This window comes from Miniopterus schreibersii, assembly GCF_964146895.1.
Source record: "Miniopterus schreibersii genome assembly, chromosome: X".
Classification (NCBI taxonomy): Eukaryota; Metazoa; Chordata; class Mammalia; order Chiroptera; family Miniopteridae; genus Miniopterus; species Miniopterus schreibersii.
The window spans coordinates 105,875,768-105,896,118 of NC_138104.1; the positions used below are offsets into that span (position 1 = coordinate 105,875,768).

Here is a 20,351-nt window from a genome sequence, read left to right on the forward strand (position 1 = left end):
CCGCTGCGCCCGCGCGCCGCCTGCTGCCCGGCTCCTGCCGCCTGCCCGGAGAAGACCACGGAGGGGCCTGGGCAGCCAGCCTTTCCGAGCTCCGCCCCTGCTCCCTGGCGGCCCCCTCCCCGCTGAATCCCAGAGCCCGTGGTTTCCAGGTTTGTCCATTTATAACCTTTAACCAGCCAGGCCGAAAGCAAATGTTTGCAGTGGCCTCAAGGGCCTGGGCGCAAGGCCAGGGCGCTGTCCACATAGAGGCCACGCTGGACACCTCCCAGCTCCGGACCTGCAGCCCGAGATCTGGTTGAAGGCAGGTGAGCGAAGGAAAGAGTAATGCAGGCCTGCGTGCAAGGGCGCGGGACTGTAGGAGTAAGTAAGTGGGTGGACGAGAGGCTGCGTGAGGGAATGAGTGATTCGACGCACACATGAGCCTGGGAATGGATGTATGCAGGTCCCGCTCATGAGTTGAGTGCTTGATGAGGGACCCACCGCACGAATGAATGAGTGAATGAGAGAATAAATGCACGGTGAGGAAGGAGCTAGGAGAGTAAGTCGTGAGTGCAGACACGAAGGGATGAATCTCTGGACTGGTGCGTGAGTGAGTCAACGAGCCAGGGGCTCTCGCAGGCACCAGTGAGTGGCTGAATGCATGAATTAGTTCATATATGCTTGAGTGAGAGAGTGAGTGAATGCATGGGTGCATGGGTCAGTGAATGGGTGGATGAATGAATGAGTGGATGCATGTGTGCATAAGTGAATGAGCTGGGTGGATAAATGAATGAGTGAGTACATGTGTGCATAAGTGAATGAGCTGGGTGGATAAATGAATGAGTGGATGCATGTGTGCATGAGTTGGGTGGATAAGTGAATGAGTGGATACATGTGTGCATAAGTGAATGAGTTGGGTGGATAAATGAATGAGTGAGTGCATGTGTGCATAAGTGAATGAGCTGGGTGAATGAATGAGTGAGTGAGTACATGTGTGCATAAGTGAATGAGTTGGGTGGATAAATGAATGAGTGAGTACATGTGTGCATAAGTGAATGAGCTGGGTGGATAAATGAATGAGTGAGTACATGTGTGCATAAGTGAATGAGCTGGGTGGATAAATGAATGACTGGATGCATGTGTGCATGAGTTGGGTGGATAAGTGAGTGAGTGGATGCATGTGTGCATAAGTGAATGAGTTGGGTGGATAAATGAATGAGTGAGGGCATGTGTGCATAAGTGAATGAGCTGGGTGGATAAATGAATGACTGGATGCATGTGTGCATGAGTTGGGTGGATAAGTGAGTGAGTGGATGCATGTGTGCATAAGTGAATGAGCTGGGTGGATAAATGAATGAGTGAGTGCATGTGTGCATAAGTGAATGAGCTGGGTGGATAAATGAATGACTGGATGCATGTGTGCATGAGTGAATGAGTTGGGTGAATAAGTGAGTGAGTGGATGAGCTGGGTGGATAAATGAATGAGTGGATGCATGCGTGCATGACTGACAAAATGGATTCAGATGAAAATCAGTCCCCCTGAGCCTTTTGCATTCATGTCCCTCCTTACCTTGCAAAGCCCTAGAGCTGGAGATAAGGGACCTATCAGGGTCCCTCTGGTGATGATGGATTTAGATTAAGGCCACCAAGACCCAAGCCAGTAGGGACCTGTCCTAAGGCCCGTGGGCCCAGCCATTCCTCAGGACAGGTGTGCATTGGGGTAGGAGCCCTACTGAACCCAAATGCAGGACAGAGTGGAGGGTGTGGGCTGGGGTTGCCAGTCCTTAGGAGTTGTCCTGAGAAGTCACTGCTATTTCATGGGCTGTCCTGATGGTCAGTCGTTGGAGACTCATTCAAGTTGACCATCCAAAACCAGACAGGCCAAGGAGGTCTGCAGCTCAGGTGTGGCTCTGAGGGCCACCAGTTTGAAACCTCTGGCTGCAGCACCAGGTGGGAAGGAGGTGGGTACCCAGGGATACCCTGGAGGGCTGGCCATCTGGGATACTCACCTGGAAGGAACAGGAAAAGAATGCGTGATTGGGGTTAATGCTGCCTGCAGTGCAGGGGACATGTGAGCCATGGAGTGTCGTAGAGGGAAAGAGGAGACTGCCAGATGGATCGGAGAAGCCCTCAGGGAGGAGGCAGTAAAGGCAGGCAGTTATTTCAGGAACTCTGTGGATCTACTTGTTCCAACAGGTTGTCACTGTCCTGCAGCTCAAGCCTCCAGGGGACAAACATCAGCAGAGGGAGTCAACATTCCTGCTATGCAGGACTAAAGAACTAGGCGTCCTGCTCTACAGATATCACCTGGGGAGGGGGAAGGGGAGGGTCGTGTCCCCACTAAACCAGCCACCTGCCCCAGCAAGTTCATTCCATGTCACTTCGAGACCCTCAGGACAAACACCAACATAGTTTTAAAAGGCAAACAAGGTCTTTGTCTTATGATGAAAATGATTCTGACACCCCACCCCCACTCCCCGTGGACCTCTGGGTCTTGGGGTCACCCCCCTAGGGTTCCACATCTCACACTTTGAGAACCAACACAATTTAGGCTTCCGAAGGCGAGAGGTTTTTATATTTCATTTTATTTTTAAGTTGGTTTTTAAGATTAACATTAGAATACAGACCTTTACCTGTGGTGCCAAAAAGTAAATAATTTTAAAAATGTAAAATTTTTATAGAAATCAACAACAAAGTAAGTATGCAGCATAGAGATTTTAAAAGGGCCAAGAGATTGAAGGTTTGATCTGTGGCTCTGCTCCCAGCCCGGGTGGGAGGCAGTCGATGTGTCTCTCTCACATCAATGTTTCTCTTTATCTCTCTCCCCCCCCTCCTCCCTCCCTTCCACTTTCTCTAAAAATCGATGGAAAAAATATCCCTGGGTGAAAATTTAAAAAATAATAATAAAAAAATTAAAGGGCTGAGAGAACATCGAGGGTGCTAAACCTCATTTGTAATGGGCACAGTGTGGTGTGGATGTCGTCCATCGCCTATCAGACAGGCATATTTTTCTGACTCCATAAGAGGAATCTAGTTGATGATTGATTAGGTAGATGATAGATAGATGATAGATGATAGATAGATAGATAGATAGATAGATAGATAGATAGATAGATGATAGATAGATAGATAGATAGATAGATGATAGATGATAGATAGATAGATAGATAGATAGATAGATAGATAGATAGATGATAGATGATAGATTAGATAGATAGATAGATAGATAGATAGATAGATAGATGATAGATATAGATAGATTGATAGATGATAGATATAAATTATAGATAGATAGATAGATAGATAGATAGATAGATAGATAGATAGATAGATAGATGATAGATAGATAGATGATAGATAGATAGATAGATAGATAGATAGATAGATAGATAGATAGATAGATGATAGATAGATTAGATAGATAGATAGATAGATAGATGATAGATAGATAGATAGATAGATATAGATGATGATAGATGATAGATATAGACGATTAGATAGATACATGATAGACAGATGATAGATAGATAGATATAGATAGATAGATAGATAGATAGATAGATAGATAGATAGATAGATAGATATAGATGATGATAGATGATAGATATAGATGATTAGATAGATACATGATAGACAGATGATAGATAGATAGGTAGATAGATAGATAGATAGATAGATAGATAGATAGATAGATATAGATGATGATAGATGATAGATATAGATGATTAGATAGATACATGATAGACAGATGATAGATAGATAGGTAGATAGATAGATAGATAGATAGATAGATAGATAGATAGATAGATATAGATGATGATAGATGATAGATATAGATGATTAGGTAGATACATGATAGACAGATGATAGATAGATAGGTAGATAGATAGATAGATAGATAGATAGATAGATAGATAGATAGATAGACAGATATAGATGATTAGATAGATAGATGATAGATAGCCAGATGATAGATAGATTAGATAGATAGATGATGATAGATAGATAGATAGATGATAGATAGATAGATAGATAGATAGATAGATAGATAGATAGATAGATAGATAGATAGATATAGATAGATAATAGGTGATGGATGAATAGATGGATGAATGGGTAGATTGATATGGACAAGGGAGAGACAAAGAAAGAGAGAAACGGGGGAAACACAAGGGGCCCCATGCACGGGCAGGGTTTCTCACACTCAGCATGACTGACATCTGGTGCTGGATGACTCTCTGATGTGGGGCGTCTTGTTCACTGTAGGGTATTGAGCAGCCTCCCTGGTCTCCACCCACCAGAGGCCAGGAGCAAGACCTCTCTCCCAGCTGTAACAACCAGAAGTGTCTCCACAATCACACTGGATTGAGAAACTCTTCCTGCAGCAAGAGAACCTGGGTAAGAGCCAGCTTGGGGCTGAACCAAGGAGAACCCTCTGCCAGGCCCCAAGAAAAGTGAAGGGAGCGTTCCACCTTCCACAATCGCCCATAACGTCACCAAGGCTTGTCTCGGGATATCTTTCTGGAATCATCAAAGATGAAATCCAGTGAACACAATTGGGTCTGCATTCTCACAATGGCATCTCTCCCTTGAGTTGTTATTTAGCTGGTTAGACAAGCAGAGGGCTGGCTGCCTCCCTCCCGCCTCTGGGCAGCTCCCTCTCTACCACTTGGCTGACACATCTCTCTCCCCAAGTTGAGCAAAAGCCTCTGGGGTCCTTTCTGCTCATCGTGTCTCACCAGGAGCAAAAGTCAGGTCACTCTGGGCACATCCTGGGGACTCGCTTCTCAAGAGAGCTGAAGTCTTTGTTGTGCACTGTAAGGCGTCCAGTAGCATCCCTGGTGTCCACCCGCCCATCCATCCATCCATCCATCCATCCATCCATTCATCCATCAATGCATCCACCTATCCATCCATTTATCCATCCATTTATCCATCCATTTATCCATCCATTTATCCATCCATTTATCCATCCATCCATCCATCCATCCATCCATCCATCCATCCATCCATTTATCCATCCATTTATCCATCCATCCATCCATCCATCCATCCATCCATCCATCCATCCATTTATCCATCCATCTATACATCCATCCATCCACCTATCTATCCATCCACTCATCCATCCATCCATCCATCCATCCATCCATCCACCTATCCATCCATCCATCCATCCATCCATCCATCCATCCACCTATCCATCCATCCACCTATCCATTCATCCACCTATCCATCCACCTATCCATTCATCCATCCATCCATCCATCCATCCATCCATCCATCCATTTATCCATCCATCTATACATCCATCCATCCACCTATCTATCCATCCACTCATCCATCCATCCATCCATCCATCCATCCATCCATCCATCCATCCACCTATCCATCCATCCATCCATCCATCCATCCATCCATCCATCCATCCATCCATCCACCTATCCATCCATCCACCTATCCATTCATCCACCTATCCATCCACCTATCCATTCATCCATCCATCCATCCATCCATCCATCCATCCATCCATCCATCCATCCATCCATCCATCCATTAATGCATCCATTCATCAATGCATCCACCTATCCATCGACCTATCCATCCATCCACCCATCCATTCATCCACCTATCCATCCACCCATCCATCCATCCATCCATCCATCCATCCATCCATCCATCCATCCCACTAATCCATCCATCCATCCATCCATCCATCCACCCATCCATCCACCATCCATCCATTCATTTGTCTTTCTCTAAAACCTGCAGAAATGTTTAAAGAGAAGGTTGAGGAGGAGAGAGCAGCTGCCTCTGTCTCCCAACACAAACACCAATAGATGTTACAGCATCTCCTGCCCCCACACCCACCCCACCCTCCCACCTGCCCTGAACCTGTGCTCAGGAAGCAGGGCAAAAGGAAGTAAGCCACAGGTGACCCCTGGGCGAAGGGTAGTTCCATTTATAAACCCAGAGCACACATCCTGCCATGGGCGTTGCTGGGCTTCTATGTTTGCTGGTCTCCAGGAAGCACGGACACGGGCCACCTGGTGAGGTCCTTGATGGGTGGGTCAGCAGAAGGTGAGTCTGCACTGTCCTCAGGATGCTTTCTGGGAAAACGAGTCTTTTCTTCATACACCAGAAACACTATTACTGAAAAGATGTAAGACCTTTCTGGGGACAGATTTCAAACCCAGAAGCCACAAAAAAAGACGCCCAACAATTTGATTGTGTAACATGAATTTTTGTGACAAACGCCCTGTAACTAACTTGAAAGACAAGCAAAGAATGAGAGAAAATGTTTGTAATGTAGACACACATATATGTGTGTATCACAATTGAAATTTTATAACCATATTTTTAAAAATGTTTTTATTGATTTCAGAGAGAGAAAGGGAGAGGGAGAGAAAGATAGAAACAGCAATGATGAGAGAGAGTCATGGATCGGCTGCCTCCTGCACGCCCCCTACTGGGGATCGAGCCCCTCAACCCGGGCATGTGCCCTGACGGCGGAATTGAATTGGTTCATAGGTCGACACTCAACCACTGAGCCACACCGACTGGGCTATACCCATATTTTATATGTTGATAAAGATTAACCTTGTAATATATTGGTTACCACTCAACCTTCATTTTTCTCTTACTCATTAAAAAAAAAATTATTGATTGCTTTTAGAGAAAAAGAGAAGGAAGAGAGAAAAACATTGATTTGTTTCATTTATTGGTGTGCTCATTGGTGCCTTCTTGTATATGTCCTTCCTCTCTAAAATCAATAAATAAAAATTTAAAATAAATAGAAATAGGATACGTGGACTGTCTTCAAATTGCTCAAATCCTGTCTAAATCCGTGATGTGAGATCCACGAGTCTGTACCGAGACATCTCATTGGATAATTCTTTGTTGTTTGGTGTCTTTTACTGTAAATTATTTTATGCAAGAAATGTCAGAGATTTTCCCACTCAAAACTGCAAGCACATAACTAAACCTGCAGAAGCTGCTGTCACTTACCATTTTCACTCAACCTATCAACTGTGGTTGTCTTTAATGATCACCACACAGAGATTCATAAAAAAAAATTTCCTGTTTTTCTTCTATTAAATTTTTATTGAATTTATTGGGGTGACATTGGTTAATAAAATTACATAGGTTTCAGGGGTACAATTCTATAATACATCATCTGTATATTGTGTTATGTGTTCACCACCCCAAGTCAAGTCTCCTTCCATCCCCCCTGCACCCTCTTCTACCTCGATTGTTAGTTTTAAGTTCTTTTTCAAACACTTTCTTCTCTCTACTCTCTCTCTTTGGAGACCTACCCCCAACCCATAATGGAAGCTTGAACATTTGGGATTTTTAAGGGTTGCAGGTTACCACGAATATGCTCATTGTTGGTTCTGATATTCATGGTCAAGTCCAAAAGTCCTATATAAACAATCTTCATTGAGTCAAACTAGCCTGATAGGCCCAAACCACCCTGTTTCCTCTCCCCTAAAGCATCACTAAAATACAAGAAAATAGCTAATAGAATTTTTTGATGTTGGAGGATATTAGGCTTTCTATTCCAGCACAAAGAAAAAGTATAAAGGAAGCAAAGCCGGGATGTTGCCCTACTCACTGGTACCCAGGGTGTCTCAAAGACTAAAAATAACAGGCAAAGTTTCAGCACCTGAAAAATTGCTATTTCTGTCCCATAGTAGTTCCCAAAAAGTGACCGAAAGCATAACATTTCCCAGGAAAATGTAGCACCACACTGATTCTCCAAGATGGTTTTGCACATGAGCGATTTTCACCTAAAATCCCCCCTCCATCCAGGCTTGCTTTCTGCAGGTGATACAAATTTGGGGGGCCAGGGAGTGAGAGCTGAGTAGATCAGTTTCTGCCCTCTGTGTGGTCCATCTTTCATTCCCACTTCACCCAAAATGCTGCATTTGCGCTCAAGATTTTTCACATAACTGAAGAATGGAGCATCCATGAACTTCCCACCATCACTTGTTGGAAATGCCAAGCGCATTCTTGTCTCCCAGAGGGCACTCACGTCCCCATCCAAGACCCTGGGCCATTTTGCTTACATTGTCTTTTGTGACAATGCCCAGAGGGTTGAATACTCACGTGGTATTGTCGCACAAGGAGGTAGTGTCAGAGCTCAGAACAGAGTCAGAAAAAAAAAAATCTCTGTGTCCAAGTCAATGATGCAATGAACACAGTGAGGCCACCTTTGGACCCCCCAGCTTTAGGCGCTTAATTTATCTGCAGAAACGCAGCCAGTCCAACACATGGGGGATTCTTTGTTAGGCATCATATCTTTGTCAGATGGGAAAGAAAACACTTTTTTGGAGTTGAATGACGCCAAAAATGAAAGGGAGTTTCCACAGGAATGATGGGCGGGGTTCTTGTCTCGTCTGAGCTTTCTCTCAGAGCGACCGCCCGACCTTGAGGTCCTCAGACATTCTCGGGTTCTGTAAGGGAAGATGGCAATGAAAGTGTCACAGCCGAGGAAGAAAAACCTACAGATTGGCCTTAAATCATTATTACCCTCTTATGAGAAAGTAAGTGGTTTTTTTTCTAAATTCTGTGTCCCCCACACTTCCAGGGTGAGGTGTTAATAGACCAAGGTTTACTCTGCTGGGATTGGTCAGTACCACCCGTCCACCAGCAGGGGGAGGCCATGGGCAGGTGTCAGTACCACTATCCACCAGCAGGGAGAGGCCATGGGCAGGTATCAGTACCACCTGTCCACTAGCAGAGGGAGGCCACGGGCAGGTGTCAGTACCACTATCCACCAGCAGGGGGAGGCCATAGGCAGGTGTCAGTACCACTATCCACCAGCAGGGGGAGGCCACGGGCAGGCGTCAGTACCACTATCCACCAGCAGGGGGAGGCCACGGGCAGGCGTCAGTACCACTATCCACCAGCAGGGGGAGGCCATGGGCAGGTGTCAGTACCACTATCCACCAGCAGGGGGAGGCCATGGGCAGGTGTCAGTACCACTATCCACCAGGAGGGGGAGGCCATAGGCAGGTGTCAGTACCACTATCCACCAGGAGGGGGAGGCCATAGGCAGGTGTCAGTACCACTAACCACCAGCAAGGGGAGGCCATGGGCAGGTGTCAGTACCACTATCCACCAGCAGGGGGAGTCCACGGGCCGGTGTCAGTACCACCCATCCACCAGCAGGGGGAGGCCACGGGCAGGTGTCAGTACCACCCATTCACCAGCAGGGGGAGGCCACGGGCAGGTGTCAGTACCACCATCCACCAGCAGGGGGAGGCCTCGGACTCCCGAGGTCTGTACATGGGAAGGTTTATAATTTAGGGCTCTCTCATCGTTTTCTTTGGGGAAAGGGGTGCAAAAATGTCAGGTTGAACCCCAATATTTCTCCAGAGTCACTTGTGATTAAAATTTCACACAAAAACAAAACAAAACTGTATCCGGCTAGCGAAACGCACACACACACACACATCCGAGCTTATAATGGGCCAGTGTATGTTAGTTATTGAAGTTCTCTGGCAGTTTAATCAAATCTTGCAGCTCAGAAAACTGTCCGAAAAATTAATAAATCATTGAGCATCTTCTGTTAAAACAAACAAACAAAAAAAGCATTGTTTTTCTCCATTTTCCGTATGCTTGGGAGAAAGTCCCAACTTAAAATCACTTAATTAGACCCTGGCCGATGTGGCTCAGCAGTTAGAGTGTCCCCAGTGCACAAAAGGGTCTCAGGTTCAATTCCTAGTCAAGGGCATGTGCCTGGGTTGCAGGTTCGATCCCTGGTCCCAGCAACCAATGGATGTGAGATGTTTCTCTCTCCCTCCCTCCCTCCCTCCCTCCCTCCCTCCCTCCCTCCCTCCCTCCCTCCCTCCCTCCCTTCTTCTCTCTAAAAATCAATGAAAACAAAACAAAACCAAAAAAAAAAAAAAACTTAGTTAAGAGGGTCTATATTGGACTTAACCAGAAATAACATTGCTCTTGAAAGATGCCAGAAAGTATTGGGGGGGGGGGGGCTTTATAAATAGAAAAAAAAAAAAATGGGATGGAACTCACGATTTGTTCTAAAGCAATTTCTCCTCCTGTTGCGTTGGAAATAGCTGGCTGCGGCCCCCACCAGAGTGACCACCACCACGGATACGATGGGAGACACAATTTTAGCTACCATGTTGCCTGCAGGAAACGAGAAAAAACAAGATCGTCTGAAAGAGAGAGAAAAAAAAGCGGCCGGCAGGAACACCTTTAATTTTAAATAACTGCTGGTCCTGGGCAGACCCCATCAGGGCCAGGTCCCCTTTCCAGTAGCATCAGCGTCCAGGACATCCACGGCTTTGCACAGAAGACGCACTTAATGTGGTTTTAAAAATTTGTTTAATTTGAAGGATTTGTACTTTTTTGGATGTAGAATGTTTACTCATGCAAGAAACAATGTTCAATCCAGAAGTGCCCGGGTAAGGGGCCCCACGAAACCCACTGGGTCTCTGGACACAGACACAGACCTGATACTGATACCCTGAAGGCAAGTTTAATGCAATGTTTTGGGGTTCTTGCACAGAGAAATGAGGTGGGACCTTGCAGAGACAGTCAGTACTCTTCTCAAAGTGTAAAATACTGTCTCCTTCATTAAATAATAATAATGATATAAATAAAGCCCCTTTAAAACGGAGCCGGAGCTGCTGTCCTCAGGAGCTGCCTTGCACATCCGATGCCTCAAACTTTGGATGTTAAAACAAGACAAGACGACCTTTGCACGGGGCCTAAAGCAACCTCATGTCCCAAAGAGCTGTCTGGAAAGATGACGGGAAAGCAGGTGTGACGACCACTGGACGGGAGACCTCAGGACTGAAGATTAAACACACTGTTTAGAATCAGCGTCACAACGTCCTGTTATCTGCACCCACGGCCACGCCTTCCCGCTGTGGGTGTCACTGTCGCCCGCCCCTTTCTCATAAACACCCGTCGCCTCTGTCTCGTCATCGGGATGCTGTTTGGACTCCCTTAGGTGCCTCCAAGTAATTCATCCTTTACAAAATATTAATAGGGGCAGGTCCTTTTCCATTAAGAGTGTAAGTGGGGCAGACGTGTCCATCTGCTCACCTGCCCAGTGACCTGATAAATGGTTGTATTTTAAGCTTCTACGTTTTGGATCTTTTGTTATGCAGCGCAGCTGACTGATACACTTTCCCCTCTCCGCTGTCCCACACACATCTATGCTAATCACCAAATAACCCTAAAAGCCCACCTCCGCTGCTTATACCCTAATTTAGCTCCCCATCACCTCCAGTCTGGGAACTAAATGGGTCTTACAACTGGTCACCCCGACCCTCGGAGGCTTCCATGTAACTCATCCTTTACAAAATATTAATAGGAGTGGGGCTCTTTTCCATTAAGCTTGTGCGTAGTGCAGACGTGTCCATCCATCTGCTCACCGGCCCAGTGATCTGATCACTGGTTGTGTTTTAAGCCATTGTGGTTTGGAGCCTTTTGTTATTCGGCACAGCCGACTGATACACCTGGACAGCTGACCGATACACTTTTCCCTCTCTGCTGTTCCCTACTCATTAACCACATCCATGCTAATCACCAAATAACCCTAAAAGCCCACCTCCGCTGCTTATACCCTAATTTACCTGGTCATCACCTCCAGTCTGGGAACTAAGTGGGTCTTACAGCTGGTCTCCCTGAGCCTTAGCTGCCTGCGTCTGATCCATGCCTTTCTCAGGGGCAGGCTCTGTCCCATGAAGTGACTACATGCCGTAGACCCGTCCATCTGCTCACCTGTCCCACCCGCCCATGATCATCGACACCCTGGCTGCACACATCCTGGTGTTCCAGGATCGTCGCCAGCCTGACCTCGCTCACCTTCATCCCTAGCACCTCACTGTCTTCTTCTGGCCACCGCCCACCCTTCTGGCTTGGATATAGCTCTTTCCAGGAGTCCTGACCCACTCCATCCCAACCTGGCCTAGGATCTGTCCTCTGTGTAGCTACAGGACCCCATGTGTCTCATCAAACTAGGTGTCCAACGTGCATTTTTGTCTCATGCATCGTATCTCCCACTGGCACCTTAGGGGCCAACTAAGAACACCCAACGCCCAACAAGTAGGAACCCCGACACTCTGCTTGTGTATCATGATGTAGGGTTGCCAACCCGCTTTGTTCCCTTATTTTCTGCCTTAAAATTGACACATCACAGTTGCCTCCGCACTGGGGATGGGGGTAGGGGCTCCTGTCATCTTCAACATAGAGGCTGGGACCCATCTCCAGCTACATGTGACAAAAGTCCCCTTCTGACTTCAGCCCCTCCATTCTTGGACCTGCGATGGGGTTGACTGTGCACCTCCCAGGGCCGAATGGCCGTAACTCCCTTCCTTCTCTCCTTCTTGGCTTCAAGTTCATGAAGAGAGGGACGCTGTGGTGCCCCCGAGACGCATCCGAGAACCCCATCTCTGCTCTCACAGTTACAAGGCACCTGCCAGCCTCAGAATCAGTCTCTCTCCTTCCCTGAGCTCCCCGGACCTGCTCCCACCCCAAAGGGCAGGCGCTTTTGTTCAGGAAGCGCCCCATGAATGCCGTTGGGCTGAAACAAGAATGCAGGCCTACTCCGGCCCTTCCCACATGGACAGGCAAGGCTGCTCTCTCCTTAAGGTCGGGGTGGGCTGAGCCAGGTATTACCGTGAGGGTTGCCATAGTTGTTGTAGCTGTCTCCGCCTGTAACGGGAAAACCAGAGTCACACGTGCCTTGGGAAGAGCGTATCGCTGCCCCCTGATGCCGGCGCCGTTGAGATGCCGGGAATGCAGCCGTGAGCAAGCAGACAAAAATCTACGTTCTCACGAAGCTCACGGTCCCAGAGGGGACAGGCGTTCCGCAGGAGGAACGCGGGACATGGACACTGCATCTAACAGCGAGGACTGGAATGGGGCATGAAGGGACGGGGAAGAGCTTGCATTTCAGGGGTCAGGGAATGCACGCATGAGCATAGACATGCAACACACACAAGCACACCACCACATGCACCCATGTGCACACATGTGGACACACGTAGGCACGCAAGCAGACATCCACGTGTGCACGTGGAGACACATGCATACAGGTGCATAGATGCATGTCTTCCGTGCGTGTGAACTTACAAATGCCACATGTGCACCCATGCACAGAACATGCACACACATATATGTAAATATATGCTCTCACGCGTATGTGTATAATACATGGGCACACGTGCACACCCACCCACAGGCACATGCATGCACATGCATGATACATATGCACACGTATGTACACGTCTACACTCACGCACACAGGCGCACAAATGTGCACATATACACGCACATGCATGCCCTCCCACACAGTACCAGCGCTGAGCAGGCCTTCATCCCGTTAAGAAACGAAGGCCTCACCACATGCAAAACCATGAGGGACCCAGGTGGTGAGCTGGTTACCATGCAGGACACCCCGAAAAGCTTCCCACCAGCGCCCAGGCAGGGGTCAGTTCTCCAGAGAGAGCTTCTCCCCACACAGCTTCTAAGAAATCGTTCCTTTACCATAATTATACCCACCTGAGTTGGGTCGATACCCTCCTCCTGCAGGACAGAAAGATCACGTGAAATGGAAGGTAAGGCCCAGGAAGTCTCCCCGACACCCAGAACGGCAGGACCCACGAGGAAGCCAGGGCGCCTGAAGCAAGATGCCGGGAAAGGCCACCAAGGATCCGATGGGAAGAAACAGTCACCCTCGGCACACAGAGGCAGCCGGTGACATCGCCGCCGGCAAAGTGAGCTGTTGCTGCTAACACCCTTGAGACCACGTGGCCACAGAGGCACTTTTCTTGGCCCCCAAGGGTGGGGAATGACTCAGCTGTGTACAAATTTGCTTTCTGAGCAACAGGAGAAAACCACACCGGCGCTGGTAGGGACAAGACTGGGATGGAAACACATTATGAATTGTAACCAGAGCCAGCGAAAACTGAGAGGCATCTTTCCGCTTCCTTCTTATGTCTGCAGAGTGATATGTAAAGAACGATTTGAGATTTGTAAAAGACAAAAACAAAAATTAAAAAAATTGCTTGATGCTAAATTTTGCTCATTTTGAACTGGAGTTATTTATCTCGGCATTCTCTAAATATTAAGGGTTATTTAACACACTGCCTCTTCCAAGTGGGTGATGGATGTCATGGGGCTGAATGGTGTCTGTTCCAGCTCCGAATACAGCTCAGAATGAGGCTGTATTTGGAGATGGGTCTTTGGAGAGGAGATTAAGGTAAAATGCGGTCACTAGGGTAGATCCTGATCTAATAGGACCGGGGTCCTTATAAGAAGAGGAGATTAGGACACAGACAGGCACAGAGGGGTGACCGTGTGAGGATGCGGCAAGGAGATGGTCGTCTACAGGCCAAGGAGAGAGGCCTCAGGAGGAACCAGCCCTGTCGGCACCTGGATCTAAGACTTCCAGCTTCCAGGCCTGTGAGAAATGAGCCAGGACTGTGTTGTTTAAGCCACTCCACCCGGTGTCCTTTGTTTTGTATTCCTGAGTTGACTAAGACAGTTTCTATTAGGGAAACCTGGTCATTAAAAGCCAGGTACTCACCAATCAAAAAGAATCTATGCCCCCCTATGTTCTATGCCCCCCTATGTTCAGAGAAGCACTATTGACAACAGCTAAGATCTGGAAACAGCCCAGGTGCCCATCCGTAGACGAGCGGATAAAAAAGCTGTGGTACATCTACACCGTGGAATACTATGCAGCTGTGAAAAATGTGGATCTCTTATTCTTTGGGAACAGCAGGGAGGGACCTGGAGGGTATTATGCTGAGTGAAATAAGCCCATCAGAGAAAGACAAGTATCCCATGATCTCACTCCTATGTGGAGTCTAATGAACAAAATAAACTGACAAAATAGATCCAGAGACATGGAAGCATGGAGCAAATGGAGGGAGCTCAGAGGGAAAGCGGGAGGAGGGAAGGGAGAGATTAATGAAAGAGCTTATATGCATCTGTGGGTAATCCACGGACACAGACAATAGTGTGGGGAAGGCCTGGGGCGGGGGCAGGAGCAGGGTCGAGGGGGTCAATGGGGGCAAAAAAGGGGGCATCTGTAATACTCTCAACAATAAAAATAATTTTTTTTTAAAGCCAGCTGTTAAAAAAAAAAAAAAAAAGACCCATTTTCTGGACATCACCAGGAAGGAGAACCAACATAGGACACACACACCCGGCTGCTCAGCCCTGGTCAATGGGTGGGCGTCTCATATGAGGAGGGAACACGCTGAACACGTTTGACCACATTCAGGGGACAAGCTGGGTGAGGCGCTCAGCTACCCTCGGAGCCCCACCTTCTGACCCATCCCGACTGCTGACTCACAGCCTCGCCCAGCTCAGGGCCAGAGATCAGCCCCCAGGCTCAGATGTCACCTTAGTGAGCTTTCATCCCTTCTGGAGCTGGCTTCATGGAGAGAGAGAGACCTGACTAAGTTCCTGGGAAAACACATAGACACTCAGGACTCCAAGGCCAGTACAGGAGGAGGCCTTTCTTGCTGATTTATGAACGTGGCAAAGAACAAAAGAACTCGCTGTGCAGAGGACCTGCAGGGCGGCTGAGTCTCCAGAGATGCATGTGGGGTGGGGGCACCGGGAGGGTCACCTGAGCACAAGGCATCCTGAGCTGCAGGAATGCCAGGTGTCCGAGGGCTACACACTCCCCGTGGGCATTTGTATAAATATTGAATGTTCTTTTCCCCAGGATTCCACCGGGAACAGAAAGACGGGCTCATCGCATTAGTATGCTGAGCTGAAAGCAGATAGAAGGACCTGGAGGGTATGATCCTGAGGGAAATAAGCCAGGTCGAGAAAGGCAAGTGTCCCGTGATCTCACTCATATGTGGAATCTAATGAACAAAATACACTGGTGAGCAAAACAGATCCAGAGACACGGAAGCATGGAGCAGATGGAGGGAGCTCAGAGGGAAGGGGGTGGGGAGAGATGAACCAAAGAACTTCTATGCATCCGTGCACGGCCCATGGACACAGAGGATAGTGTGGGGAAGGCCTGGGAGAGGAGGGGAGAAAGAGAGGGAAATTGGAGGGCATCTGTAATAGTGCCAATGATAAAATAAAATAATAAAATAAATATAAAATATGAAAATAAAATTAAAATTTAAAAATAAAATAATAAAATAAAATATAAAATAACGAAATTAAAACTTATAAAATAATAAAAATTAAAAATAATAAAATAATAAAAATTAAAAATAAAATAAAATTAAAATTAAAAAAATAAAATGTAAAATAAAATAATAAAATTAAAACTTAAAATAAAATAAAAATTAAAAATAATAAAATAAAATAAAATAATAAAATAATAAAAATAAAATAAAATAAATGTAAAATATAAAATAAAATAAATAAAATTAAAAATAAAATAAAATATAAAATAATAAAATTAAAACTTAAAATAATAAAAATTAAAAATAATAAACTAAAATTAATAAAATAATAAAAATTAAAAATTAAATAAAGTAAGGAAAATAATAAAATAAATACAAAATTAAATAAAATATAAATAAAAAATTAAATAAAATAAAAATCAGATAGCTCTTGCCTCGGCCACAGTCTTCCACGTGTCACCGCTCCCTTGTCCACCTCCTAGGGATTAAATCCTGGGGATGGGGCCACCTATACGGTGACAAAGGCCTCCCCCTTCCAGTGGAGATGGTTTGGGCATCACGATGGCCGTTATTGTGTAAAACTGAGTAATGATCCCCAAGGACAGAGTTTAACGTGACCACAATCCAAGAAGGGCTGCCCACATTGGAAATGTTCTATAAAAATATTGTTTTTTCCCGGCCGGTGTGGCTCAGTGGTTGAGTGTCGACCTACAGACCAAGGTGGCCGGTTGGATTCCCGGTCAGGGCACATGCCCAGGTTGTGGGCTCGATCCCCACTAGGGGGCGTGCAGGAGGCAGCCCATCAATGTTTCTCTCTCCCTCTCCCTCCCTCTCTCTCTAAAAAAATATCAATAAAAACATATTTTAAAAAGATATATACATATCAACCCAAAATAGTTTCTCAATTAACTGAAGATGTTCGAAACTCTTACCAAATGGTAAACAACAAATAAAATTATTAATAATAATAATACTTTAAAATTAATCCATAGATTGATTGGTGGGTGAAAGGTGCCAAAAAACGCAAACTTCAAATTATTTTTTTAAAAGTCCCAGGCCCTGGCTGGCGTGGATCAGTGGTTAGAGTGTTGGGCCCGTGCATGGAAGGGTCTCAGGTTCGATTCCCAGTCAAGGGCATGTACCTGGGTTGCAGGTTCGATCCCTGCTCTGGTCAGGGCGAGTGTAAGAGGCAACCAATCGATGGGTCTCTCTCACATCGATGTCTCTCTCTCTCTCCCCCTCCCTTCCACTCTCTCTAAAAATCAATGGAAAAAATATCCCCGGATTAGAATGAACAAAATAATAATAAAATAAAATATAAAATAAATAAAATAAAATAAAATAATAAAATAAAATAATAAAATAAAAGTACCAGAGTGGTGACTATAGTTAATATTACACTATATTATATAGTTACAAAACTGTATTGAATATTTAAAAGTTTCTAAGAGAGTAGGTCTTAAACACAGAAAAATTTATAACTATGTGAGGTGTCAGATATTAACTAGACTTATTGGGGGGGAGGGATCATTTTGCAATATACACAAATATCAACTCACTGTGTTGCACACCTGAAACTTTTAAAGAGTGTAACGTCAGTTACATATCAACCAAAAATAAAATAAATCTGTAGCGTTTTCTTTTCTCAGCCGTGATATTTGGCTCCCCATCTCCCCTTAAAGAACCAGAGAACGTCTGAGGACCTGCAGGTCCACCAGTCGATCTCAGGGACGCTCAGTCTAGAGAAGGACCCTGTTCACTGCTCCTGTGAAAAGCTCCTTTTAATTTGGTGGAATCCACAGCCCTGAAGTGTTTCTCTTTCCTTTGCTGCCTAGCAAAGAACTCCTGAATTTATTGCATGTTCTATCTCTGTGTCTTTTTTTTTTTCCCTCAATATATTTTTACTGATTTTTAGAGAAAAAAGAAGGAGAGGGAGGAAGAAAGGGAAACATCGATGTGAGAGAGAGACATTGATGGGCTGCCTCCTGCACACCCCCTAGTGGGGATCGAGCTTCGAAACGCGAGCATGTGCCCTGACCAGGAATCGAACCGGAGAACTTTGGGTGCTTGGCATGATGCTCAACCACTGAGCAACACCAGCCAGGGCTCTCTCTGTTTCTTTCGACCTAGACACAGGTATGTGGGGAGCACCTGAGCTCCTGAAGCTGAGATAGGAGAGCAGCAGAGGGTCAGAGTAGACAGGGCTCAGAAGATGGACCACCCAACACCCAAGACCTCGGGGAGAAGGGATTCTGGGGAACCCAACTGCAAGCCCTGGATGTACTCCCCAAATCGACCGCCCACCCGGAGAGCCTCAGAGCTGGGTGTACCGTGCGAGTTTCCATAGCCGTCATTACCGGGGTTATAGCCGCCTCCACCGGGGTTATAGCCGCCTCCACCGCCACCGCCTCCTGTGTGAAAGAAGGTGGATGTGAGAAACGTCTCACCTGCAGGGCGCGGGGTTCCAGCAGGTGTCACCTGAGGCCATGTCCCAAACTTCCAGAATGGACGGACGCACGGCCCGCACCCTGAGAGGTGAGGTAGGACAAGAGCGCCTGCACCTGCATCTCCCACAGGGGCTGACCGTGCACCAGGCTGGGGGTCTTGGGCTCCCAACACCCTCCCCAGTTGGTCAGAGAAGCCCCCCGGTACCTGCTGGTGGCCTGGGCCTAGGCCTGGGTGGGTAGCGGCCGCCGTCCCCATCGCTGATGTAACCTGTGGGATAAAACACAGGGTCATTTCCCCAAGCGCTCTCCAGGCAGCCCTCTTAGCCCCCAGGTTCAGGTGAGGGACCCGGGGACAGGTGATGGGAAACAGGTTCGACCCCGCAGGCCCTTCTTGGGATGGGGAGGTGGGGTCTCGCAGACAAAGACCCGAGACCTGCAGGAGGGGCAGGCCGTGGCCAGTGGACACATCTGGAGGTTGTCTAGTTGGACATAAAGGAGTGTTTTGGACCCTAGGAAACTGATATCCATATAACATGAGTGAATCTGGGAAACTCCCTGTCACCAAGGCAGGTAGATCAGATACCCGGAGTATCTTAACTTTTTCCAACACCCATCACTGCCCTACATGTGCCCACCCGTATGATGGCTGGGACTTTTCCATTTTTATGGGTGGGCATCTCTTTTATTTTCTCTTATATTTTTTATTTTTAAAAATATCAATTGATGCCCGGCCGGGCGTGGCTCAGCGGTTGAGCATCGACCTAGGATCCAGGCGATCGGGGTTCGATTCTCGGTCAGGGCACATGCCCGGGTTGGGGGCTCCATCGATGACTCTCTCATCATGGATGTTTCCATCTCTCTCTCTCTCCCTCTCCTTTTCTCTCTCTGAAATCAATAAAGATATATTTTTTTTTAAAGTAAAATAAAATAAAATAATTAAAAAATAAAAATATCGATTGGTTTTTAGAGAGAGGAAGAGAGAGAGAGAAACAACATCGGTTTGTTGTTCCACTTACTGATGCGTTCATTGGTTGATTCTTGTATGTGCCCTGACCAGGGATCGAACCCACAACTTTGGCATATTGGGACAACTGAACTACCCGGCCAGGGCCAAGGGTGGGCATCTCTTCCCTGATCGGTGTTCTCATTTATGTGAGGTCCAGCAACATCTCAGGAGAAATACTGCAGGGACTCAGCAATGGGACCCCCAAGGGCTCATGTAAAGAGACACAAGGGGGGTAAAAAGGGAGAAAATAGGAAATATCTGTAATACTGTCAACAATAAAGAGAAAGAGAGAAGCAAAGATCAACCCAACACCTGACCAACCTAGAGGGTATTGTGCTAAGTGAAATAAGCCAGTCAGAGAAAGACAAATACCATATGATTTCACTTACATGTGGAATCTAAACAACAAAATAAACAAACAAACAAACAAAAAAGACACAGACTCATAGATACAGAGAACAGACTGATGGTCCCCAGATGGGAGGGGGGTGAGGGCCCAGGTGGAAAAGGGGGAGGGATTGAGAAGTGCAGATTGGTGGTTAGAGAATAGTCCTGGGGGTGTAAATTACAGCACAGGGAATATAGTCAATAATGTTGTAATAACTGTGTATAAGGTGGGTACTGGAAATAGAGGGGGGAGCCCTTTGTAAAGTATATAGATTTCTAACCACTATGCTGTACACCTGAACTAATATAATATTGGATGTCAACTGTACTTAAAAAATAAATACATAACCTCCTAGATGGAAAGAAACACTTCAAAAATGGGTAAAT

General features: G+C 46.3%; 1 protein-coding gene and 1 long non-coding RNA gene across 3 annotated transcripts in view; one reads left to right on the forward strand and one right to left on the reverse strand.

Annotated features, from left to right (window-relative positions):
- Positions 1 to 10,136, forward strand: LOC308551379. The gene is made up of 3 exons (XR_013998018.1): positions 1 to 149; positions 4,246 to 4,377; positions 10,062 to 10,136. It is a non-coding gene; the product is annotated as an uncharacterized lncRNA (long non-coding RNA).
- LOC308551378 (glycoprotein Xg-like) overlaps positions 7,068 to 20,351 on the reverse strand; it is a 24,871-nt gene continuing 11,587 nt past the window's right edge. The window contains exons 6-11 of one of the 2 annotated variants that reach the window (XM_081125882.1): positions 18,777 to 18,839; positions 18,482 to 18,535; positions 13,522 to 13,545; positions 12,637 to 12,672; positions 10,018 to 10,134; positions 7,068 to 8,435 (exon numbers count right to left, since the gene is read on the reverse strand). In XM_081125882.1, coding sequence (XP_080982008.1) covers positions 8,419 to 8,435; positions 10,018 to 10,134; positions 12,637 to 12,672; positions 13,522 to 13,545; positions 18,482 to 18,535; positions 18,777 to 18,839 — 311 coding nt within the window. In that variant the 3' untranslated portion in view covers positions 7,068 to 8,418. Of the gene's footprint in view, positions 8,436 to 10,017; positions 10,135 to 12,636; positions 12,673 to 13,521; positions 13,546 to 18,454; positions 18,536 to 18,776; positions 18,840 to 20,351 lie in introns of both variants that reach the window. The other variant, XM_081125881.1, reaches the window with a different exon arrangement.